The sequence below is a fragment of the Molossus molossus genome, unplaced genomic scaffold (assembly GCF_014108415.1).
Source record: "Molossus molossus isolate mMolMol1 unplaced genomic scaffold, mMolMol1.p scaffold_m16_p_21, whole genome shotgun sequence".
Taxonomy (NCBI): Eukaryota; Metazoa; Chordata; class Mammalia; order Chiroptera; family Molossidae; genus Molossus; species Molossus molossus.
In genome coordinates, this window is record NW_023425357.1 from 21,860,161 (window position 1) to 21,885,908 (window position 25,748).

General features: G+C 47.7%; 1 protein-coding gene and 1 pseudogene across 1 annotated transcript in view; one reads left to right on the forward strand and one right to left on the reverse strand.

Moving 5' to 3' along the window:
- ATP2C2 (ATPase secretory pathway Ca2+ transporting 2) overlaps nucleotides 1-25,748 on the reverse strand; it is a 69,715-nt gene that overhangs the window by 38,748 nt on the left and 5,219 nt on the right. The window contains exons 2-4 of the mRNA XM_036274470.1: nucleotides 5,533-5,643; nucleotides 3,095-3,211; nucleotides 481-570 (exon numbers count right to left, since the gene is read on the reverse strand). Of these exons, the coding sequence (XP_036130363.1) occupies nucleotides 481-570; nucleotides 3,095-3,211; nucleotides 5,533-5,643 (318 nt within the window). The remainder of the gene's footprint in view (nucleotides 1-480; nucleotides 571-3,094; nucleotides 3,212-5,532; nucleotides 5,644-25,748) is intronic.
- Nucleotides 21,307-23,132, forward strand: LOC118638511 (annotated as a pseudogene).

The window sequence follows — 25,748 nt, forward strand, 5'->3', positions numbered from 1 at the left end:
GTGGTTGTACAACATTGTGAATGTACTAAATGCCACTGAATTGTTCACTTTAGAAGGATGGATTTTTCACCTAAATATGTGTGTGTGTGTAAATATATATATTTTTAAGGTGCTCAGTGCTTCTCTCTAGCTAACAGATTACAAACAATGGCTCTTTGTACCATGTGCACAGCCAGGATTGAGCAATCCCATCCCAGGTCATGGGAGAGGAACTCATCACCACAGTGTTCCCAGCAGCACAGGACAGAAGCCACCTGTGTGTCTATCCATCAAGAGCACAATGGCCAAATAAACCAGGACACCTCTATATGCGGGCAAGAAAAATGTGGAGTTGCTTTCCTTTCTTTCTGCTCCGTTTTTCCACTTCTTTCCTCTACTGCCAAACTCTTTTTTTCTTTGCATAATAAATAAGCAAACATTCCGCAAGCCCCTGGGCAGCTGGGTCGGGGGTGGGTGCTGCTCCCGGTGTGGGGCACTCACCATGGTGATACTGATGGCGTCCTCGTAATTCTTCGTGACGATGCTCACCAAGGCAGAGCCCAGCAGCAGCAGGATCAGGGGGTTCTTAAACTGAAAGATGAAAGCAGGGTGGGTGGGCTCTTCTCTGGGCTTCTTACCGCGCAGCGGCGTGTGTGACACAACTCCTTCCTCAGAGCCAGGCTTCCAAGCCAACGACTGCGGTGATCAAAGGGCCGGGGAGAAAGACCACCGCCATCCAACGTTCTCCTCCACCTGACATGCCGCCACTGCATTTCCATTGGCTTCCTGGGGCTCAGGCCGCAGACAGGAGATAGACCCAAAGGGAAGAACACACCACGTGCCACTAGGGCTGCCTCTGGCCATGGGAAATCGGACTCTTCCTGGCTTGTGGACCCCCAAGCCCACCTATACAGGGCGACAGGCAGCAAGGGGTCTGTTGAAACCTTACTGTGCAGGGGAACCTGTGCTACACTGGAGAAACAGTGACAATAAAAACAACCAACATTTACTGGGCACAGGTACCTGTTATTATTCCTGCTTGATACGTGAGCGACCTGAGGCTCTGAAAGACACTGAATTTCCCAAGGATGCATGTCGGTCAGACTCCATCCCTTGTTACTCCATTCAACTGCTACGCTCCAATCAGGGCCAATTTATAGATACGGGATGGGGGGTGGGACAACCTTTATTGAGCACCTTAATGTGTGCTAAGCTTCTTCCTATGGAAAACTCAGAGCAATGTTTGTGAATCCCATTTTCTAGATGAGGAAAGTTGAGGCTCAAGGAGGTTCAATAACTTGCTCAAAGTCAGGCTAGAAAGTGGGATTTGAACCTTGACAGCCTGACTCTAATAATATACCTTTGCACTATGATTCCAGGCCGCTTGTCTTGGGCCATGCTCAGGTAGAATTCCTAATGGTATTTCTACCTGAGATGGAGAAGTGGGGCTACCTTGCAAAGTAGAGAGTTCCCCGTTACTGGAGGAGACAGACAGCAGGGGCACATGCCTGGCACATGGCAGGTGCTCAGCGAATGTAAAGAATGAATAAGTGAGTACAGATGGACTTTCGGTACTCGCCAAGGGGGCGTGGATGGAACATAGCCATCACGAGCTGCCTCCCAATCCTGCAAAGATCCCCACAGATGGACCCCTGAACTGACAACGTTAAGATGAGTAACAGGTTCCCCACTCCTAGAAAGTGGAGCGATGTTTATTTCTGGAAAGGCCCTGGCTAGAGGCTGGAGGAGAACCCTTGTTGACAGGCAGAGGCAGGAAGGAGGATGGCTGGGGAACTGGTGGGGGTCGGAGGACTCCTAGTGGAAGGGGCAGGCAGGGCAGAACTGAGGACAAGCTGTAGGAGGAAAATTTGCCCCACAGCCACCATGTCAGCCTCCTTCCCTGAACTCCAATTTCCAGGAACCTCCACTGTCTCCTTCCAACATCGGGGTTCCAGGAAGCTTTGAGCTAGCCAGAGCCACCTACATCCAGAAGACTACTTTGCTGCAAACATGCCTCAGTGGATGACACCCCCAGTGCACTGAGAACCAATCAATGAGCAGGGTGGGGACTGGAGGACAGTGGCCGGTGAGGATGCTGCAAGGAGTGTTGTGATTGGTCCCTGAACCAACCAATCAAGAAAGCTTTAAATGCTGAGCCAATAGAAGGCAGGTGAAGCCTGGATAGCCCTGGGGCCCAGAGACTGGAGAGGCAGGTGTCAGGGATGGGAAATGGGGTGCAGAAGGCCAGGGAAGGGAAACCAAGGCAATCTGAATGTCTTCAGGCATCTAGGAAATTCTGCCTGTTAACTGTGGCTTTCTGAGCTGGTGATGGGGTGTTAACTTCCAGACTGACACTTGAAGCCATGTCTATTTCAGAACTTTCTTTCCTCTTCCCGGTGGTTTCCAGGCATTTGGTGTGTGCACCCTGCATTCAGCACCCTGCCTGCACCAGAGGCAGCAGTGAAGAAGGGCTGGGGCCCCAGAGCCAGACACTTGGCTTCCTGTCCAGCATTGTCACTTACAGCTGTGTGGTCTTGGGCTCCAGTGGCCAGATAAACAACAGTACACCCAGTAAAATCTGAATTTCAGATACACAAAAAACTTTTTTTCTTGTTCTTCATAGAAGTAGGTCCCATGGAACATTTGGGATCTATTTATACTGAAACGTTGTTTTTTTGTTTGTTTATCTATCAAAAATGCAAATTTAAAGGGACATTGTGTGTCTCAGTTTGCTAAGTCTACACAGCTTGGAGAAATAGTTCAATTTCTCTGTTTTCACCCTTCTCATCTCAGAGTGAAGATCAGGAGGAAGATAAAGTAAGTTAATGTTTACTTTTTCACTTACTCAGTTAGCATGGCGCCTAGCAGGTGGAAAACCCTTGGTGAGTGTAACCACTTCCCCTGACCGCGGCGGCCTGGGTGGTCAGTGATGTACACGTGGCCGTCCCTCCTGCTGGCTGAGAGCAGCCTGAAGGCAGGGGAGCCTTTTCTACCTTTGTAGTACAGCCGCCCAGGCCTGGGACTGCTCCAAGGACACCCTCAGTGAATACTTAGAGAATGAGTGACTGCCCGCCCTCCCCGGGTCACACACAGGGAGTGACGCCGACCGTCCTACCTGTTGGAGGTACCTCTTCCACACGGACTCACTCTCCTCAGTGACGAACTCGTTCCAGCCGTGCACCAGCCTGCGCTGTTTCACCGAGAACTCCGACAGCCCTTTCTCAAAGTCCACCTAGAGGGATGCAGTCAAGCGCAAGCTCAGGACCAGTCAGCACCACGGAGCCCAAGCCACAGAACCCCCACGCTGGAAGCCCGCCGCCTGCAGGACGGACGAGGAACATGGGCTGCTCCAGCAGGAGAGGGGACTCGTTCAGAGACCACAAGCACATAGGGACAGAGAGAGAGAAGGAAAACCCCACAGTCCGATTCTTATTCGATTAGATCAAACTCCTGCCCTACAATGATAGCACGAAAAAGCAAACCCGGGCCCAAATGTCAACAAGTGCCATTGTCGCAGGAAATGGAGAGAGTTTCTTCTCGAAGAAAATAGGCCTTGGGAATGTCAAATGGTACAGCCATGTAAAAGAGGGTATGGAACCCGGCCGGTGTGGCTCAGTGGTTGAGCATCAACCCATGCACCAAGAGGTTGCCAGTTCGATTCCCGGTCAGGGCACATGCCCAGGTTGTGGGCCTGATCCCCAGCGGGGTGCATGTAGGAGGCGGCCAATCGATGTTCTCTCTCGTTGATGTTTCTGTCTCTCTCCCCCTCTCCCTTCCTCTTTCTCTAAAATCAATAAAGAAAAAAAAATTAAAAACAAAAATGGTATGCAGTTTCCTCAAAATATTAAAACAGAACTACCACACGATCCCCAATTTCACATCTCGGTGTAGATATACTGAAAGCACTGAAAGGAATCTGGACGAGAGTCTGTGACGTGGGTGCGTAGCAGCTCTATTCTCAACAGCCCAAAGGTGAAGCAGCAGGAATGTGAGTTACTGGCTGCTGGGTGTCAAGTTTTGTAAGATGATTGAGTTCTGGAGAGTGGGTACCAAAGGGTGCACGTACCCATCACTATCGAACTGCACACTTGCAGATGCTTACAATGGTCAATTTTATGTTGTGCATTTCACCACAGTTAAAAATAAAATGAGAATTGGCCAGTTTGGCTCAGCGGTTAGAGCGTCGGCCTGCGGTCCGGAGAGACCCGGGTTCGGTTCCCGCTAAGGGCACGTACTTCGGTTGCAGTTTGTCCCCGGCCCTGGTTGGGGTCCTGTGGGTGGCGACCAGTCAATGTGTCTCTCTCACATCGATGTTTCTCTCTTTCTCTTTCCCCCTCTCTCCCTCCCGCTCTATCTGAAGATAGATGCAAAAATGTCCTTGGGTGAGGATAAAAAGTAAAAATTAAAAAAAAAAAAGAAAAACAAAAACAGAAAGAAGGCCTGTCCCTACATACAATACTAGCTAAAATTATTATATTGGGCACACACTGTGCCTGCCACAATGTCAAGCTCTTTACACAAAGTAACATTCAAGTAGCTCATCTGAGTCAGTAATTATGTCAGGAAACTTTGGTGTTTTGGTTGCAACAAAAGTATCCTTGTTTTTAAAAAAGTTGACAAGACTGCTCTGCCAGGTGGCAGAGGTGACAGAAAAATCCAAGTTGATTTCCAGATTCCTTTCAATAGAGAAAGAAATCAAGCTCATTTTCAAGGGAGGGTAAAAGGTCTAGGCAAGGAAAGAAAAGTAACAAGCAGGACTTGAATCTAAACAGACTTCTGAATTATTCTCAAGGAAAGATGGGCACGAAACACTGACAGCCAACTTCCTTGAAACTGTGGCGTGTACCCTGTTATTAGTGAATTTTTATATGCTTTCCCCAAGTGTGGTGGGTTAGGAATGAACATACAAACACAACATTATGTTTTCTCCGTCAAGATGATTAAAAACATGAAGCAAGCAACATCCTTCAGCCTCAGAGGAGAGCTTCATGGAGTGGGGGTGGGGTGTGTGTGTGTGTGTGTGTGTGTGTGAGCGTGTGTGTGCTTTGTTTTGTTTTTTTCAGTTTTGCACTGGCCAGGAATTCAATAATTCATATTCACTCGAGAAACACTAGAATTGGGTTATTGGAACTGGCAACACCAGGGATGATAAAAGGTGAAGGGTGTGACTAGGGGATGGTTAAGAGTTTGAGCTTCGATGTCAAAACTCCTGGATCCACCTCTGGCTGTGCCGCTGTGCAGCTGCGTGGGGTACAGCCTGTCCGTGTCTCTGACCAAGAGCAACATGTAACTGAGTGTCTGGGGGGGGGGTGGGGTGAAGACCCCCTGGTGAGGGCCTCACAAGGGTTAGTTCTGTTGACGTCAGTGCTGACAATATTCCACAGGGGACATCAGAACAGTTCAACTTCAATAGTATTTTTGTTTTTTTGAACAATGACAATAAAAAGGTATTATAGCACTGAATTCTAAAGCGGCTTTCAGGATTCTGGGTTCCTCTCTTCTTCATCTGAAAACTTGCCCGCAACCGGCATCACACGCCAATCCAGTTCTTACGTAAAATGCTTTGGCCAACTCCACTTTGCTGTATTTGCTGGCCTCCCTGGGTGTCAGAGCGATCACTGTCTTCTCTTTTTCAATTGCTTTCAATTCATATTGTTCATCGCACTGCAAAAAAAAAAAAAAGCAGATTGCTGTTAAGCAAGTTGAGGTTTTATACTGATGTATATTTTCTTGTTGTTAATCCTCACCCAAGGATATTTATTCATTGATTTTTTTTAGATTGATTTGGAAGGGAGAGGGGGAAGGGGGTAGAAGGGGGGGGGAGAGAGAAATATTGATGTGAGAGAAACACATGAAATGAATCAGTAGCCTCCCGCATGACCCAGACTGGGGCCAGATTGACCCTGCAACCCAGGCATGTGCCCTTGACCGGGAGTCAAACCCGAGACCCCTCTGTCTGAGGACTGATGCTCAACTGCTGAGCCAGGGCCTGACGCATCTTTTAAAAGTATAATATACACAAAGAAAGTGCGCAAATCTTAACTGTACAGATCGAATCTCACAAACTGGTCCATAAAACCAGGCTCCAAATCAAGAAACAGATACTACTGCCCCCAGAGCTCCTGCGTGCTACCTAAGCCCCCGGAGGGCAATGGCCATCGTGATCTCTGTCACCATAGGCTAGTTTTGCCAGGGTATGAACTTTATATAAATGGTCACATGTAACACATACTCTCACATCTGGTTTCTTTCATTCAGTGTTGCCAGTGAGAGTCATGCAGCAATGGTTGGCTAATTCTCAGGGTTGCACAGTATTCCACTAAGCATAGCAACTCCTCCCATCCATAGTTTCATTTATCCGTGGTTTTAACCGTGGTCCGAAAAGAGTAAACAGAAAAGTTCAGAAAGAAACGATTTATGCCCTGGCCGGTTTGGCTCAGCGGTTAGAGCGTCGGCCTGCGGTCCGGAGAGACCCGGGTTCGGTTCCCGCTAGGGGCACGTACTTCGGTTGCAGTTTGTCCCCGGCCCTGGTTGGTCGTGCGGGTGGCAGCCACTCGATGTGTCCCTTCACATCGATGTTTCTCACTCTCTCTCCCTTCCTCTCTCTCCCTCCCACTCTATCTGTACAAAAAATGGAAAAATATCCTTGGGTGAGGATAAAAAAAAAAAAAAAAAAAAAGAAACGATTTATGCCCTGACCGGTTTGGCTCAGCAGTTAGGGCGTCGGCCTGCGGTCCAGAGAGACCCAGGTTTGGTTCCTGCTAAGGGCATGTACCTCGGTTGCAGTTTGTCCCCAGTCCAGGTTGGGTCATGGGGGTGGCAACCACTCGATGTGTCCCTTTCACATTGATGTTTCTCTCTCTCTCTCTTCCTCTCCCTCCCTCCCACTCTATCTGAACAAAAAACAAAAAGTCCTCGAGTGAGGATTAAAAAAATAAAAAAGAAAGAAAAAAAGAAAACTATTTATAATTTCTAGTTGCTCGCTGTTCTGAGTGGTGTGATGAAATCTCGCACCAACCCACTCAATCCTGCGCGGAATGTGAGTCACCCCTCTGTGCAGTGTATCCACGCCGTGTATGCCCCCCACTCACGGATCTGATCTCACTCACAGCTATCATTGATCTGATCGACTGTCACTGTATTGCAGTGCTTGTGTTCAAGTAATCCTTATTTTACTTAATAGCCCCAAAGCACCAGAGTAGTGATACTGGCAATTCAGATATGCAAACAAACAAACAAACAAAACGTCATAAAGTGCTTCCTGTAAGTGAACAGGTATGTATGTACCAGGATAAAAACATAGTATATACGAAGGGTCTGGTACTATCTAAGGTTTCAGGCATCCCCTGAGGGTCTTGGAACGTATGCCCAGCAGATAAGGTTCTGCTGTTGCTAGACATTTGGGTTGTTTCCAATTGTTGGCTAATATTGACGGGTCTGTTTTTTAAGCAATCTTTTTAGTAATGATCGCTCCTCGGATAAACCTCATTGGCTATGATACTTAAGCAATCTTATTTAAGATTGGAACTTGCAAAGCTGACAGAGCAGGGCAACAATTTACATATTTAGAGCCCTGGACCTTGAATTTCTGGGATTCTCCGTCAAGCATGAGGCATGTTTTAGAGAGTGCCCCCTGATGGCGACAGGTGGTATCACAGCCTGTTTTATGAGTCCTTTGAGTGACTGACAGGCCTGGGAAGAAGCCACATGAAATACCTGGAGGGCATGGGAAGCTATAACACAGAGGAGACCTCAGAATCAGGAAAATATGAAGTGTTTTTGCAAAATTATTCTGAGTATCCCTATACCCAGGACATGATAATCATCTTTTTTCTTTTTCACCAGGGTGTTGGGCACTGGGAAGGAGGAAGGGAAGAAAGACATGGGCTAACCTCTTCCCTCTTCCTTCAGCTGGAACAGAAGTGGCAAATTCCTCTTTTCCTTCTTGCCAAATCACCCCCTCCCCCAACACACACAGGGCATCTCCCAAATGTCTGACTTGCTTAGAAATGTTCTGCTAACCACGTCCATCCGCAGGGATGCTCCTCACTTAGGCCAGTGACCAGGACACACACAGTGATTACACAGGTCATTCAACAGGCTCCTCCATCATCTTGAGCTTTCCTTAAGTCACCGTTACGATCACTGTATGTCATTCACTTTTAAGAAAAGTGTGTCTCATAGCATGACACAGAATATAAATTCTGTTCTCAAGGGCTGGTGCCTTGGTACCAAATAAAGTGCTCAGTTCCTGCTCACACCACAGACGGACGCATCCTGGGGTTTTAGGACCTGGCCCCATGGCTGGTCTTGGTCTTGCCATTTCTTTCTGGTTATGACCATACCTGATTCATTTTTTGTACAGCATCCCGAGTGACCCTGGAAAGCATACATCCAGTCCTCCCTCTCCCTCCCCCCACCTCTATTTCTCTCTCATACACACACACACACACACACACACACACACACACACCCATGCTTGAAGCACTTGGAGAGGCTCCAGTCGCTCTCAGGAGGACAACCCAACAGTCTTCAATAAGGCTTCAGCAGACCCCACTCATGTCCGTCCCCTGCTCTCCTTTACAGAATCCTGGTCTTGTTGGGGCAGCAGCACACCTAGCAAAGAACCTGCTTCCTATGCCCATGAGACACAATGCTGTCCATTGAAGGAATCCTGCGTCCCCCAGAAATGGGCCTCTCTAGTGACCCTGAAGGAGTCCCATGCACATTGTCGTGGCTGCCACACCATACTCTAAAGTCAGCCAGGAGCGATCTGTCCCCAGGAGACTTTGGCAATGACTGGACACATGTTTGATTATCATAACTGGGGGGTGAGGGTGTTACTGTCATCTGGTCTGTAGAGGCAGACATTCTTCCAAGCACCCCACAGTGCACAGGACAGCGCCCCACTACAAGGAGCGGCCTGGTGAGAAACTCTGCTTTTGAGATAGATGGATTATTCTGTCTTGACATCTTCCCAGACCAGATTAGTCAACCTGCTCTACCCTCTCAGCATCCTGACCTCTCCTTGATGCCACCTGCACAATCACCAACAAGTGATTATCACTTAATTGCCTTTTTCTGCTCACAATTCAGCCACTCCGGAAGGTGGAGCCAGTGTCTGGTACACCAGAGCTGCTCCCTGAGCATCTGTCGATCAGATCAGGGCCCTCCTGGAAATGCACATGTGGTTGGTTCCACTGGACAGGTGACTGGGTACATGCTCTCAGCCACGAGTCTCAGTTTGCGTGACTGTAATGTCCTCAGCTGCAAAATGGGGACGATGGTGTCTACCTGGTCATGCTTTTGCAGAATCAAGCCACTACATGCATGTCCATGCAGCCCTGACCTTCTGTGAGCTCCCAGTGAAGGCCGGCTAGTGCCTGCTGTGGGGACCAGGCCTCCAGCACCTGGCTGGAAACAGCGGCAGTGGCTCAGCTACGTTTAGGAAACGCAAGAACAGGAAGGAGCAGAGAGCAACAAAGAGCACACCATTGGAATGGCTCAGACCAGGGCTCACACCCTGCTGTGTCACTCACCAGCCCTGTAAGCAGGGGTGATGGTCTGTGTGTCCCTGGGCAGTTTTGAAGATTGAAAACAAAAAACAAAAACAACTTTGTAAATGTACCTCACATGCGGCAGGTACGTCCACAAAGGGCCAGGAACTAAAGAATCAAAGTCAGATTTCCTGTATTTCTTCTCACCAAAGAAGATGCACTTTCCTCCACCCAGAGACAAAGCTCCACACCCAGGACAATGGGCATCAGACCACCTTCCACCTGGACCATGTCACCTCCACACAGGCAGGGACCTACAGATGCTATGCTGTCTTCAGCAAAGACCCCTCTGTGTGGTCTCACCTCAGTGACCTACTGGAGCTTGTGAGCAAAGAAACTCCTGGTGATCTCATACCCACGGAGCCCGGACACCCACATGCCCCACACCACAACCCAACCCAGGACCACTAGCATGTTCTGATTGGCTTCCCAGTGGCCATCACCCTCCTTCTCTTCCTCTTCCACCACTGCTAAGCCAAAAACCATGCTGCCAAGACAGAGAAGACAGCCACAGCCCTGGCTGGTTTGGCTCAGTGTCAGCCTGCGGTCCAGAGAGACCCGGGTTCGGTTCCCACTGAGTGCACGTACCTCGGTTGCAGTTTGTCCCCGGCCCTGGTTGGTCGTGCGGGTGGCAGCCACTCGATGTGTCCTTTCACATCGATGTTTCTCTCTCTCTCTTCCTCTTTCTCCCTCCCACTCTATCTGAACAAAATGGAAAAAAATGTCCTTGGGTGAGGATAAAAAAAAAAAAAAAAAAGAAAATGGTTAAGATGGCAAACGTTATATAGATTTCACCACAATTAAAAAAAAAAAATCCAGAACAACAACAAAGCAACTCCCCTGTCTCGGTGGGTCAAGACTAGCAGGCGTTTCCACCCTTTCTGGGGAATCGCTGGGACCCCCAGCCAGGAGCAGAGGATCTGCTCACCATGGGGGCAGAGTCTGAGCCCCAAGGGGGAGGGCACCTGGCCTCCGGGTAAAAGCCACCTGCACACTCCCAGGTATGTGACAAGAGAAATGCAAACGAGGCCAGGAACAAACACAGGCGCACGGATGTTCGCAGCAGCACAACGCACCACAGCTCAAACGTCCAACAACGCGTGATAGACAAATCAGATGTGCTCCAGTCACACAGTGGAAAAGTATTCCGCCACAGGAGGGAAGGAAGGGCTGACACCTGCTACGTTATGGGCTGAACTGTTGTCTCCTCAAAACACAAACCCTGCCCTGGCCGGTTTGGCTCAGTGGTTAGAGCATCGGCCCGCGGATGGGAGAGTCCGGGGTTCGGTTCCCGTAAGGGCACATACCTCGGTTGCAGTTTGGCCCCGGCCTCCATTGGTGTCATGTGGGTGGCAGCTAGTCAATGTCTCTTTCTCACATTGATGTTTCTCGCTCTCTTTTCCTCCCCCTCTCCCTCCCGCTTTATCTGAAGATAAATGCAAAAAAAAAAAAAAAGTCTTTGGGTGAGGATAAAACAAAACAAAACACAAATCCTGAAGTCCTAACCCCCAGGACCTGGGGGGGGGGGGGAGGGATGGGAGTGACTGTTAATGGGCGTGAAGTTTCCTTTGGGGGTGACAAAAATGTTCCGGGACCCTCTGTTGGGGGTTCCACTAGCAGCAGGGGGTCACACAACCTTGTGAATGTTCTAGATGGCACTCAATTGTTCACTTTAAAATGGTTAATTTTATGTTATGTGGATTTTACTTCAATAAAATCATTTAAAAATTAATTTTACTTCAATAAAATCATTTAAAAAGCCATTTACAGGCCACAGATAGAAACTCCCTCCACCGCCATGAACTCTCTGGAGGTCTCAGACCTCCGTCCTGCCCCACCCGGCCTTCTATCTCCTCTGTCTTCACTCTCTCCAGGAACATGTCGATACTGTCCTGGGTTTTCCACTGGGATCAGGGCCGTGCAGTGGAGATGTCCACACTCACGCCTCCTGTTGTCCGTAATCAAGCTCAGTAACAAGTTGTCTACACCCGCAGCCTCTAGTTTTCCACCTCCCAACCACTTCTCAACCCCCGTCACGGGGTCTGGCAGGTCCCTCCTGTGTTCCGGGGCTGCTGGGACGTGGCCTGGGCCCTGGAACATCACCTGCGAGGGCTCACCCCGTCTCACTGCAAGGCTGTCATACTCAGAAAGTCACGACTGAGCACGTGGCCTCTGTCCCGCCTGCAGGGGGGTGGCTTCTGCTCAGGACGCTCACGTGTGGCCCTCTTACTCCCTTAAGAACATACTTCGTAGGTGTCTGTCGGCTTGAATCACGGCATGTTCCGCTGGTGACGAGTGGCACGCCCTGATGGAGGTCAGGCGCCCTCGGGGGCACCCCTGATTCTCACTTCCTGTCAAACCCGATTCAGGGGGAGCCACCCCTCCCTTCTTTGGGTCTCCGTTTTTTGTTTTTTAAGTTCTTTTTTAAGGTGAGATCCACATAACAGAAAATCAACCATTTTAAAGAGTTCAGGGACACTTAGCACATTCCCAGTGTTGTCCCACCACCACTTCTTTGGACATTTCCACCACCCCAAAAGGAGACCTCATCTCCAATTCCAGTCGCTGCCCATTCCCTCCCATCCCAGCTCCTAATCCACTAATCTGCGGTCTGTCTCTACGGATTTACCTACTTTGCATATTTCATATAAATGGAATCACACAATACGTGACCTTTTGTGACCCCCACAGTACTGTTTGACTGGGGCAAAAGGACCCACGCTGGCTGCCAGGGCAGGCAACAGTGAGTGGGCCTTCCTGAGCCGCAAGCAAATGGTCTGCAACGAGGACATCTCAGAGCGGAGGCTGCTGGAGGGGGCCGCACAGGGCACCTGGGGGTGTTCCGGCCTCCCTGGGCCAGAACGGGGCTTTCTCTGCCCTTCCAACTGGCTCAGAGATTCAGTTCATTTCACACACTGACAGTGTTAGACCCCAATGATTGCTTCCCTGTTTAATGACTGATACATTTATTTCTTTGACATATTTATCCGAAACCACCCCTTGGCTGCCTCAGTTTCCCCCTCCTGAAAGGGGGGGTTATAACAGTAGAGACTCCAAAGCTGGAGAACCCCAGGGACCTTGCAGAAATGTGTCTGCCATGGCCTATCCCCAGGCCAGCTGAGGAGTGGGGCCCAGCCATCAGGACGCCTACAAGCCCCAGGTGAGTCTAATATGCAGCCAGAGCCAAGCTGAGGACACCTGGCTGCGAGCTGCATCCAAAGGGCAGCCCCATGGAGTCCTGATGTCCTGATCTTAAGGGGCCGCCATGTTGGAGGATGGAAAAGCCCATGGCCCACAGGCCAAGCATCAGGTGGGGAGTGCCTGGGGCCCGGGAAAGTCGTGGGAGTCCAAGCAGGGAAGGGTCTTTCTGCTTCCCGAAGGAGAGGTGAGGGTAAGACCTGGGGCAGCAGGTGCCCCCAAATCTTTCTAGAAGTTGGACAGTCAAAGGAAGGAGATGGACAATGAGGGGTGTCCAAGAACAGCTAACAGATCACAGTGATGCTAGAACAATACAGCCCTGGCTACAGCAATCAATCCTAATGAGTCAGCAGATGTCACAGCCAATATCTGATATCAGACATCCTGCCCAGCATTTGATTGATACATCTCATTGAATCATGATGGCAGCCCTTTGAGGTGGCTGTGGTTTTCGTCCTGTCTCACTGATAAAGAAATGGCTGACCTGGCCGACTCCCCAGCCAGCACCTTCAGTCACTGCTCTATAAAAACATGAGAAAATGTCTGTGTGTGTTGTGCAGATGGAAGAAAACAGGTAGAGAAACATGACTTTCTGGGTCTTCCTGGCAGAGTAAAGAGAGAGGATGGTGGGAGCAGGAGATAAGCTGAACCTGAATAATGCCTCCAAATAACATCCATAGCCTAATCCCCAGAACCTGTGAATATGTGACCTTGCGTGGCAAGAGGGACTTTGAAGGAAGATGTGATTTAGTTGAGGATCTTGCGATGGGGAGGTGATCCTGGATGATCCAGATGGGCCAATATCATCACAAGGGTCCCGATTTATAAGAAGGAGCAGAGAAGGACATGTGTCAATAGAAGCAGAAGCTGGAGGGATATGGTTCCTGTTGTGAAGATGAAGGAAGGGGCCACAAGCCAAGAGATGCAAGTAGCCTTCAGAAACTAGGAAAAAAGGCAAGGAGTCAGATTCTCCCCTAGGGGCTCCAGAAGGAATGCAGTCCTGCTGACACCTTGATTTTAGCCCACAGAGACTTGTGTGAGACGTCTGATCTCTAGAACTGCAAGAAAATATGTGTTTTACATGCCAACTCTGGTTATTTGTTACAACAGCCCAAGGAAACTGACATACCATCCACCATTGGTCCTGGGAAGGAACCAACTCTCTGAGCTCCCAGACTCCCAGTCCGCCCTCTGCCCAGCTCACTGCTGCCCCACTTGTCCCCCTCCAGCATTGGACCATCATCCTCAGCGGGAAATGGCTGGTCTTACCCAACTTACACCTGAGTGCCCAGTACAGTGCTTGGCAAATAGAAGGTGCTTAGAGATATTTGTGGAATGGGGGAAGGGAAGGAAGCTGGGGCCAGTTCTGAGCTGCCTGAAAGGTCTCAATGCCTTGTTCTGGGAGCCAGACAAGGACTATACAGAGCGGTGAGTGGCAGGTTTGTTAAGGACAGCACAGATAGCAGTTAGAAGGCTCAGGCATGGGTTACAGAGCATGTGCTTCTTTGTTGTTGTTGTTTTTGATTGATTTGAAAGAGAGATAGACAGACAGACATCGGTTTGTTATTTCACTTGTTTATGCATTCATTAGTTGATTCTTGCATGTACCTGACTGGGGATTGAACCCACAGCCTTGGCATATCAGGATGATGCTCTAACCAACTGAGCAACCTGTTCAGGGTGAGCATGTGCTTCTTAACACTGCACTTTTCTCTTGGTGGTGGCTGAGCAAATGCCCTGTGCTGTGGCCAGTGCAACCAGCCCAGGGCCTTGCACAGTCTTCTCTTGCTCACTCATCCATTCATCAACTTCTTATTGTGCGCAAGAAACTTTCGTATGTTTGGTGTTTCAGAAAAGCGGACAAAGTCCCTGCCCCAAATAAAAATATTATACAAGCAAGTTTATTGAAAAGAATAATTAGGACTAGTAGGGGAAAAAAGAAAAAGAAACTATAGAAGTACCAGAAGAAACCAGGGACTATATTAAAAAAAAAAATCTCAAGGTGAGAAAAGATTTGCTGAACTCAAGACAAAACAAGATGCCATGAAGGAAAAGATTGATGAATTCATTCCACAAAAATGAGATTGTCTTCTGCAAAAAGCAATGCATGCTAGGCCTGAAGATAAAAACCACTGTGGGGGTAGTTCATAGCAATGACGAAGACAACTTCCCAAATAAAGAGCTCTTACCTATGAAGAAGGGAAAACACTAGCAGCTCACATTCATAAAAAATGGACAAAGGAATATATAAAGAACTCATACAACTCAACAAGGGGAAGATAAACAATCCAATTAAAAAGTGGGCAAACCCTGGCTGGTGTGGCTCCGCAGTTAGAGTGTTGACTTGTGGACCAAAAAATCTCGAGTTCAATTCCAGTCAAGGGCACCTACTTGGGTTGCAGGTTTGATTTCTAGTCCTGGTCAGGGCTCATGCAGGAGGCAACCAATTGATGTGTCTCTCTCACATGGATGTTTCTCTCTGTCCCCCCTCCTTTGCTCCCTTCCACCCTTTCTAAAAGCAATGGAAAAAATATCCTCAGGTGAGGGTTAACAATAATAACAACAAAAACAAAGAGAGAGGACCCAAATAAACAAATCAGAAATAAAAGAGAAGTAACAACTGACACCACAGAAATACAAAGGATCATTAAAATACTAGGAACAATTATATGCCAACAAATTGGACAATCCAGGCAAAATGAACAAATTTCTAGAATCACACAGTCTCCCAAAACTGAACCGGAAAGAGATAGAAAACTTGGACAGACCGATAACAATTAAGGAAATTGAAGAGGTAATCAAGAACTCCCAGCAAACAGAAGCCAGGGCCTGAACAGTTTCATGGGGGAGTTTTACTGAACATTCAAAGAAGAGCTAACACCCATTCTCCTCAAACTATTCCAAAAAATTCAAGAAGAAGGAATACTTCCCAACTCATTTTATGAGGCCAGCATAATTTTAATTCCAAAAACCAGATAAAGACACTACAAAGAAAGAAAACTACAGGCCAATATCCCTGATAAACATAGATGCCAAAATCCTTAACAAAATATTAGCACATCGGATCCAGCAATACATTAAAAAAATTATTCACCATGACCAAGTGGGATTCTCCCCAGGGATGCAAGGCTGGTACAATATTCACAAATCAATAAATGTGGTACACCACATAAACAAAATGAAAGATAAAAACCATATGATATCAATAGATGCTAAAAAAGCATTCAACAAAATCCAGCACCCATTTCTGATAAAAACATTCAGCAATGTGGGAATAGAGGGATCATATCTCGACATAATAAAGGCCATATATGGAAAACCTACAGCCAACATCATACCCAGTGGGCAAAAACTAAAAACATTTCCCTTAAGAACAGGAACAAGACAGGGATGCCCACTTTCGCCACTCTTATTTAACATGGTACTGAAAGTCTTAGCCACAGCAATTAAATATGAAGAAAAAATAAAAGAAATTCAAATTGGAAAGGAGGAAGTGAAACTGTCATTATTTGCAGATGACATGATATTACACATAAAAAAAACCGCTAAAGACTCCATAAAAAATTTTACTAGATTTAATAAATGAATTTGGCAAAGTAGCAGGATACAAAATTAACATCAAGAAATTAACAGCATTCTCATATAGTAGTAATGAACTCACAGAAAGAGAAACTAAAAAGGCAATCCCATTTACCATTGTGGCAAAAAAATTAAGATACCTAAGAATAAACTTAACCAAACTTATTTGCAGAAAACTACAGGTCATCTAAAAAAGAAACAGAGGAAGATATAAAAAAGTGGAAGCATATACCTTGTTCATGGATTGGAAGAATTAATATCAGTAAAATGTCCATACTACCCAAAGCAATCTATAGATTCAATGCAATCCCCATCAAAATACCAACAACATATTTCACAGAACTAGAACAAATACTCCAAAAATTTACATGGCACCAAAAAAGACCTCGAATAGCCACAGCAATCTTGAAAAGAAGAACAAAGTTGGAGGGATCACAATACCAAATATCAGTTTATACTACAAAGCCACTGTAATCAAAACAGCCTGGTACTGGCACAAGGACAGGCATATAGATCAATGGAACAGATAAGAGAATACAGAATTTGACCCATTAATTATGCTCAATGAATATGTGACAAAGGTGGCAAGAGCATACAGTGGAGTAAAGACAGCCTCTTTAATAAATGGTGGGAAAATTGGACCGCTACATGCAAAAAAATGAAGCTAGATCACTAACTTACACCATATACAAGAATACTCAAAATGGATAAAATACTTAAATGTGACTCATGAATCCATAAAAACCCTATGAGAAAATGTAAGCAACAAAATTTCAGACATCACACGCAGCAGAATTTTCACTGATACAACGCCTAACACAAGAGAAACTAAGGAAAAAAATAATATATGGAACTACATCAAACTAAAAAGCTTCTGCACAGCAAAAGAAATAAGCATTAAAATGGAAAGGGAACCCACAATATGGGAGAGCATAACTGCCAATGATACATCACATAAGGGGTTAATTTCCAAAATATATAGAGTGCTCATACAACTCAACAAAAGGAAGACAAAGAATCCAATTTAAAAATGGGCAGAGAACCTAAATAGACACCTTTCCAAACAGGACAAACAAATGGCCAAGAGACATATGAAAAAATGCTCAATGTCACTAATCATCAGAGAGATGCAAATTAAAACAATTATGAGGTATCACCTCACACCTGCCAGAATGGCTGCCATCAACCAATCATCAAACAACAAGGGCTGGCGAGAGTGTGGAGAAAAGGGGACTCTAATACACACGCTAGGCACTATGGAAAACAATATGGTGTTTCCTAAAAAAAATAAAAATTGAACCGCCATTTGACCCAGTGATCCCACTTCTAGGAATATGACCTAAGAAGCCTGAAACACCAATCAGAAAGACCGTATGTACCCTATGTTCATAGCAGCACTACTTACAATTGCTAAGATCTGAAAACAGCCCAAGTGTTCATCACTAAATGACTTGATAAAAAAGCTGCGGTACTTATATACAATGGAATACTATGCAGTTGTAAGAAGGATCTCTTATCCTTTGAGACGACATGGAGGGACCTGGAGAGTATTATGCTAAGTTAAATAAGCCAATCAGAGACAGACAAATATCACATGATCTCACTTATTTGTGGAATATAATGAACAAAATAAGCTGATGAACAAAATAGACCCAGAGCCCTGGCCGGTTTGGCTCAGCGGTTAAAGCGTCGGCCTGCGGTCCTGAGAGACCTGGGTTCGGTTCCCACTAAGGGCATGTACCTCGGTTGCAGTTTGTCCCCGGCTCTGGTCAGTCGTGTGGGTGGCAGCCACTCGATGTGTTCCTTTCACATCGATGTTTCTCTCTCTCTCTCTCTGGTCCTCTCTCTCCCTCCTACTCTACCTGAACAAAAAATGGAAAGATGTCCTCGGTGAGGATTAAAAAAATAAATAAATAAAAATAAAATTCAGACTTTTAAAAACAAACAAACAAACAAACAAAAAAAACAAAATAGACCCAGAGACATAGAAAGGAGTATGGTTCAGACTGACAAACCTCAGAGAAGGGGGTCTGGGGTGGGGGGAGGTATGAGATAAATCAAAAAACGTAAAAAGAAAATGGGCAAAGGACCTAAATAGACACTTCTCCAAAGAGGACATACAGATGGCCAAGAGACATGTGAAAACATGCTCAATGTCACTAATCATCAGAGAGATGCAAATTAAAACTACAACAAGGTACACCTCACACCTGTCAGAATGGCTGCCATCAATAAATATCAAACAACAAGTGCTGGCGAGGATGTAGGTAAAAGGGAACCCTAGTACACTGCTGGTGGGAAGGAAGGTTGCTGCAGCCACTATGGAAAACAGTATGGAGTCGCCTCAAAAAATTAAAAATGGAACTACCATTTGACCCAGTGATCCCACTTCTAGGAATTTATCCTAAGAATCCCGAAACACCAACCAGAAAGAATATATGCACCCATGTGTTCATAGCAGTGTTACGTTCTACAGCTAAGATCTGGAAACAGCCCAAGTGCCCATCGGTAGATGAGTGGATAAAAAAGCTGTGGTACATATAGACAATGGAATACTATGCAACTATAAGAAAGAAGGATCTTGCCCTGGCTGGTTTGGCTCAGCAGTTAGAGGGCCGGCCCACAGACCAAAGAGTCTTGGGTTCAAATCTGATCAAGGGCACGTACCTCAGTTGTGGGGGTCATGTGGGAGGCAGCCAGTTGATGTGTCTCTCTCACATGGATGTTTCTCTCTCTCCCTCCCTCCCCCTCCCACTCTATCTGAAAAAATAAAATTATAAAAAAAGAAAGAAAGATCTTTTACCCTTTGAGACAGCATGGAGGGACCTGCTGAATATTATGCTAAGTGAAATAAGCCAGTCAGAGAAAGACAAATATCACATGATCTCACCTCTCTGTGGAATCTAATGAACAAAATATATTTTAACAAATAGGGCCAGAGACACGGAGGCAGGGAACAGACTGACAGATCTCAGAGGGAAGAGGGGTGGGTTGGTGGAAGTGCAGGAGCCCAAACCAGGTGGAGGGAGACAATGGGTGGAAAGTGGGGGACGTCTGTAATACTCATGTTATAAAAAAAATTTTGTTCCCTTTTATTGATTTTAGAGAAAGAGGAAGTGAGAGGGAAAGAGAGATAGAAACATCAATGAGAAAGAACAACTGGCTGCCTCCTGCATACCCCCCACTGGGGATCGGGCCCACAACCTGGGCAGGTGCCCTGACTGGGAACCGAACCAGGGACCTTTTGGTGCATGGGTCGACGCTCAACCACTGAGCCACACCAGCCGGACTGTAATACTCTTAACAATAAAGATAAATTTTTTTGCCCTGGCCAGTTTGGCTCAGTGGTTGGAGCATCCACCTGTGGACCAGAGAGTCCCAGGTTCGGTTCCCGCTAGGGGTACGTACCAAAAAAAAAAAAAAGAAGATAAATTTTTAAAAATGAATATAAGCTAAGAGTTCACAGAAAGGGAATGATAAATAACTCTGAAACATTAAAAGATAACCAAACTCATTTAAAAGGGACTCCAATATACCATCCTTCACCTATCTGATAAGGTTCAAGAAGTTAGTAAAGGGTGGTGCTGGGGACAGGTGGTGGGAGAAAGGCTCTCATCTGGGGTGGGGACAGAAAGATAGGGGAGAATTAGGACAAGCCCTAATGGACATCAGTTTGGCGGCATCAAAGTTGACAATGGATCAGTTCTCTAGTAATTTCTTTTTCAGAAATACTACAGAGTGGTCAAGTCACTCGGTACTATATTGTCCACAACAATTAAATATTGAAAACAACCCAAGGTCCGCGAATTAATTTAATTAATCATGATACCGTCATAACATGGAATGCTATGCTGCCATTAAGTGGGCGGCAGGACTGCACCCGGGTCGCGAGGCCCTTGACCGACAGCGCCCGCCGGGGCGGGTGTCAATGGAGCGGTGGCTCCCCCAACCGCCTTTCTCTGCTGCGGGGTGGAGTCCGCCGCTTGGGGCTCAGCACCCTGAAGACAAAAGAGAAAAACGAAATCGCTTTAAAATCTGAAAAAAAGGAAGGAAGGAAGGGAAGAAGGAAGGGAGGAAGGGAGGAAGGGAGGAAGGGAGGAAGGGAGGAAGGAAGGGAGGGAGGAGGGGGGAAGGGAGGGAGGGGGGAGGGAAGGAAGGAAGGAAGGAAGGAAGGAAGGAAGGAAGGAAGGAAGGAAGGAAGGAAGGAAGGAAGGAAGGAAGGAAGGAAGGAAGGAAGGAAGGAAGGAAGGAAGAGCGAATCCTCTTCGGAGAACCCACGGGGAAGTCACTTTTGCACGCTTCCATCCTGCCCGCGCCCACCGCTGCTGCCAGCGCACCTGGGTCCTGAGTGTCCGTCGGTGTCCGCGTCTGTCGGTCCACTGGGGGCCCACCCGCGCCCACGCGCCTCCACTCTGGCCCCCCGGTCCACGCCGTGGCAGCCCCGCGTCCCCCCGCCCCCGCCCCGGCCTTCCGGTGCACCGCGTGTCCGCTGCGTGTCCGCTGCCCTCCGCGGCCGGCGTGGGTGGAGGCGGCTGCGCGCTCGGCCCCAGCCTCCTGCTCGCCGGCTCCCCAGCCAGCCTCGGCTGAGGGTCTGTATCCCCCGCCCCTGGCTGCTGTACCTTAAACCGCCAGGGGCCCGAGGCCTACATTAAAGAGGAACGCATGTCCCAGAGGCCACGTGGGCACCTTTTGGTTGGCTTTTTGAAAATTTTGGTAATTTGGAGGGAAGTCCCCATTTTAATACACTTGGTTCTTTGAAATTCGGAGCTTCAGATCAGGACAGCTGAGAATGACCAACTCCCAGACAGGGCCATGTTGTGTTTGAGAGCCTCCAGTCTGCTGCCTTCAGTCTCCAACGAGCCGCCCGAACTCCTCTGTCCCCTCCTGTTCTGAGTCTCCAGCATCTCAGCTTCACTCTGCCCCCTGTGACCGCCTCGGAGAAGAACCCCTTTGTCCCGTGTGGTCCCTATAAGAAGTCCTCCCGGCTGGGAAGATGAACGCTGCCACCAGCAGCTCCCCTATGGCCTCCCTGTACGTGGGTGACTTGCACTTGGATGTCACCAAGGCCATGCTGTATGGAAAGTTCAGTCCTGCGGGGCCTGTGTGTCCACCCGGGTCTGCCGCTGTAGGATCACCCACCGCTCCCCGGGTTATGCCTACATCAACTTCCGGCGGCTGGCTGACGCTGAGCCGGCCTTGGATCCTATGAACCTTGATATGATTAAGGGAAAACCAATCCTCATCTTGTGGTCTCAGAGGGATCCCTCTTTGAGAAAATCTGGTGTGGGAAATGTCTTCAGCAAGAACCTAGACAAATCTATAAATAACAAGGCACTTTATGATACTTTTTCTGCCTCCCAGTGACCGCAAAGTGTTTGTGGGCCGATTCAAGTCTGGGAAAGAGCAGGAAGCTGAGGTTGGAGCCAAAGCCAGGGAGTTCACCAATGTGTATATCAAAAACTTTGGGGAAGAGGTGGATGATGAGAGTCAGAAAGAGCTGTTCGGCCAGTTCGGTAAGACCCTAAGTGTCAAGGTGATGAGAGATCTCAGTGAGAAATCCAAAGGTTTGCCTTTGTGAGTTACTAAAAACACGAGGATGCCAATAGGCTGTGGAAGAGATAAATGGAAAAGAATTCAGCGGAAAAGTCATTTTTGTAGGCCGTGCACAGAAGAAAGTGGAAGAGCAAGCCGGGTTAAAATGGAAATCTGAATAGCTGAAACAAGTGAATTAGTCAACATCAGAGTTCTTAATCTCTACATTAAGAACTTGGGTGACACCACTGATGATGAGACGTTAAGGAAAGAGTTTTCTCCTTTTGGATCCATCACCAGTGCCAAGGTAATGCTGGAGGATGGGAGAACCCAAGGGTTTGGCTTAGTCTGCCTCTCATCGCCTGGAGAGGCAACCAAAGCAGTCACCGAGATGAATGGACTCCAAGCCACTGTATGTCGCCGGGGCCCAGAGGAAGGAAGAGCGAAAGGCTCACCTGACCAACCAGTACGTGCAGCGGGTGGCCAGAATGAGAGCACCCCCTGCCAATGCCGTCTTAAATCAGTCCCAGCCTGAAGCTGGTGGCTACTTTGTGCCAGCAGTTCCACAGGCTCAGGGAAGATCTCCATGTCACACACCTACCAGTTAGCACAGATGAGACCTAATCTACGCTGGCAGCAAGGTGGGAGACGTCAAGGCTTCCAAGGAACGCCAAGTGCTATACGCCAGGCTGGGCCCGTCCAGCTCTCCGCCGTTTGGCTCCAGCCTCTTGTGGCCTCCCTACTACTGCGCAGAGAGTTGGGTCTGAGTGCCCAGGCCACTTGGCAATGGACTTTCGTGGGGCTGGTGGTGCCCAGCAAGGGCTGACCGACAACTGCCAGTTTTGAGGTGTTCCCACAGCTGGGCAGAACTTAGCACCTCGCGCTGCTGTGGCTGCTGCTGCACCTCGGGCTGCTGTACCTTACAAGTCCGCCTCCAGGGTCCGCAGCCCTCACCCTGCCATACGGCCTCTGCAGGCACCCCAGCCTGCGGTCCATGTGCAGGGCCCGGAGCCCGACTGCCTCCATGCTGGCTGCAGCACACCCCCAGGAACAGAAGCAGATTCTGGGAGAACATTTGTTCCCACTCATCCAAACCATGCATTCGAACCTGGCTGGGAAGATTACAGGAATGCTCCTAGAGATCAGCAACTCCGAACCGCTGCACATGCTGGAGTCCCCCGAGTCTCTCACTCCAAGGTGGATGAAGCTATGGTGGTTCTACAGGCTCATCATGCCAAGAAACAAGCTGCCCAGAAGGTGGGCGCTGTGGCTGCTGCCACCTCTTAGACAAGGAAAAACCGATTCAAAAGCCAAATAACCCCTCATGGAATTCAGCTCAAGGTTGTTTTTTTAATCCTCACCCAAGGACATTTTTTCATTTTTTGTTCAAGTAGAGTGGGAGGGAGAGAGAAGAACAGAGAGGGAGAGAGAAACATCGACATGAAAGGGACACATTGAGTGGCTGCCACCTGCACGACCAACCAGGGCCGGGGACAAACTGCAACCGAGGTACGTGCCCCTAGCGGGAACCAAACCCAGGTCTCTTTGGACCGCAGGCCGACGCCCTAACCGCTGAGCCAAATCAGCCAGGGCCAGCTCAAGGTTTGAAGACTCCCTAGCTTGTCCTGTAGACCTCAACACCAAGAACCACAAATGGCAAATTTATTAGGTCATTTTTGTATCAAAAGGTCAATTATGAAGCACCTAGAATTTTTCAATTAAAAGAGTATAGTCTCTGGATTCTGCTGTGGCCCCAGACAGGATTAACTTTTTTTCTTCCTATTATGGGTTTTGATCCCCCCCCACCCCAGAAATTTATTTTCTTTGATGTACCCATCTTAAGTTTCTCAATAAAGAAAAAATCTCCATTAAAAAAGAAAAAAAATATATTAAAGAGAAATAAAATAAGGTCATGAAAGTTTTTTAGTGATAACTTTTCTATATGGAAAACATTAAACATATATTGAAGTATAGCCTACATACAGTCATGTGCATCAATCTTAGTTGTGTACCTGGATGCCTTTCTGCACATGTATACTCCTGCGTAACCCCACCAGGATGCAGCATGGAACCTCTCCAGCTTCCAGAAGTTTCTCTTGTGCCCCTTTCCCATTGAAACCCTGTGAGAGCTGACCAACATTTGGACTTCTATCAGTATGGGTTTGTTTGCCTATTCTGGAACCCCACATAAATGAAGTCATATTTAGGTACTCTTACGTATGGCTTCTCTCATTCAGTGTCATTTTAGCAAGATTATCTGTGTTGTTCCATGAACATGGTTTCATAACTGCAATTCATTCTCTTTCATTGCTGTGTAGTATTTCAAGTATTCCATTGCATGAATGTGCCATAATTTATTTAACTATTTGCATGTGGTTGGACACTTAGGTTGTGTCTAGTTGAGCCAATTATACATAACACTGCTATGAACCGTTTTTGAGCAGATATAAACCCTCGTTTCTCCTGGGCACATACCCAGAAGTTGAACTGCTGGATCACAGGTGTGCACAGCTTTAGTTAGAGTAGACACTGCCAATCAGTTTTCCCAACGGGTGGTACCACTAGCAATGGATTGGGGAAAAAAGAAAAAGGGACCAATATTGTAACACATCAGCCTATATAAAGCAAAAAGGAAAAGAATATTTGCTTGATTATAACGCACACCTCAAACTGGGGCTGGGAGACAGAAGTGAGAGACTCCTGCTGGACACCCTTTTTGAATCTTGAACCACAATAAGAGTTGATGATTCAAAGAAGGAAAAACCAGTCCTGACAAGCCTGAGGGCAGAGCCGGTACAGGGGGGGAGGGGGCTTCCTCGTAAAAGGGATGCTCGGTAACTGAAAGACAGAGCAGGTGAGCAGATGTTAATTCAGGAAGGTGGGGGAGAGGAAGAGCCCCAGGCAGGGCACAGTGTGGGCAAAGGCTGTGCCCAGAGGAGCCAGGAGGAGGCTGGCACTCTGCAGAGCACAGGAAATAGGAGGCTGGAGCCTAGAACAAGAGCATCACCACAAATTAAAAGGCCTGCCCAACACCTTTTAATGTCAGGAGGGAAAAACCCCTAAATTCATCAAACTAGGGGGAGGGAGCATCCCCAAGCCCACATCTCACTAATCGGGGCTCAAATTCTAGTTCCCCTGGTTATCAGCTGTGTGACCCTCAGCAAGTTCCTTGACTTCTCTGAGCCTCAGTTTTTTCCTCTGTAAAATGGGAATAAAGAGACCCACACTGAGGATTGCTGAGGCAGGGCTTCTTCAACTCCAGCCTCAGGTCAAGATGGGTTCAGTGGTGTTTCCCAATCCTTGAAATTATATCTAGGTACTGTTTGTGCTGTGTGTATGTGCGTGCGTGCGTGCGTGTGATGGTAGTGTGACCCAAGGCAGCAAAGAATGACGATTGGACAAAATGAGACATCCAGAGTACATATCTTGTTTACAGGCAGCCCGCGCAGTCAAGGGTGGAGTGAGGAGATGGCCAAGAGAGGCTGTGGCCAGTTAGACCAAGAGCCAACAGTAGGCTGGCAAAGTGAGGAGACTGATTACACACAGGGGGGTTGTGCAATAAGAAAACATACCGAGGATGATGAGAGCTGCCCTGCTCACTGCTGAAGGGAGTTACAGATACAGAGAGCTGGCACAGACCCTGTGGAATCTACTGGAATCTATGGTTTTACACACACACACACACACACACACACACCCCTCCTCTGAGAGGGCCCACAAGCCATAATTCCCAATAGCATGAGCATACCTTACACCAGATCAGGTTCTCGATACCATTCTTTCTGTAAAAGGAGCCAAGAATCCTGGGAGAAACGGCTGATTCAGAGCTGGGGCAGGGAAGGTACTGAGGCTGAAATTTCTTATTACGCCAGAAAGTAGAACATGCTCAAAAAAAAAGTCCAG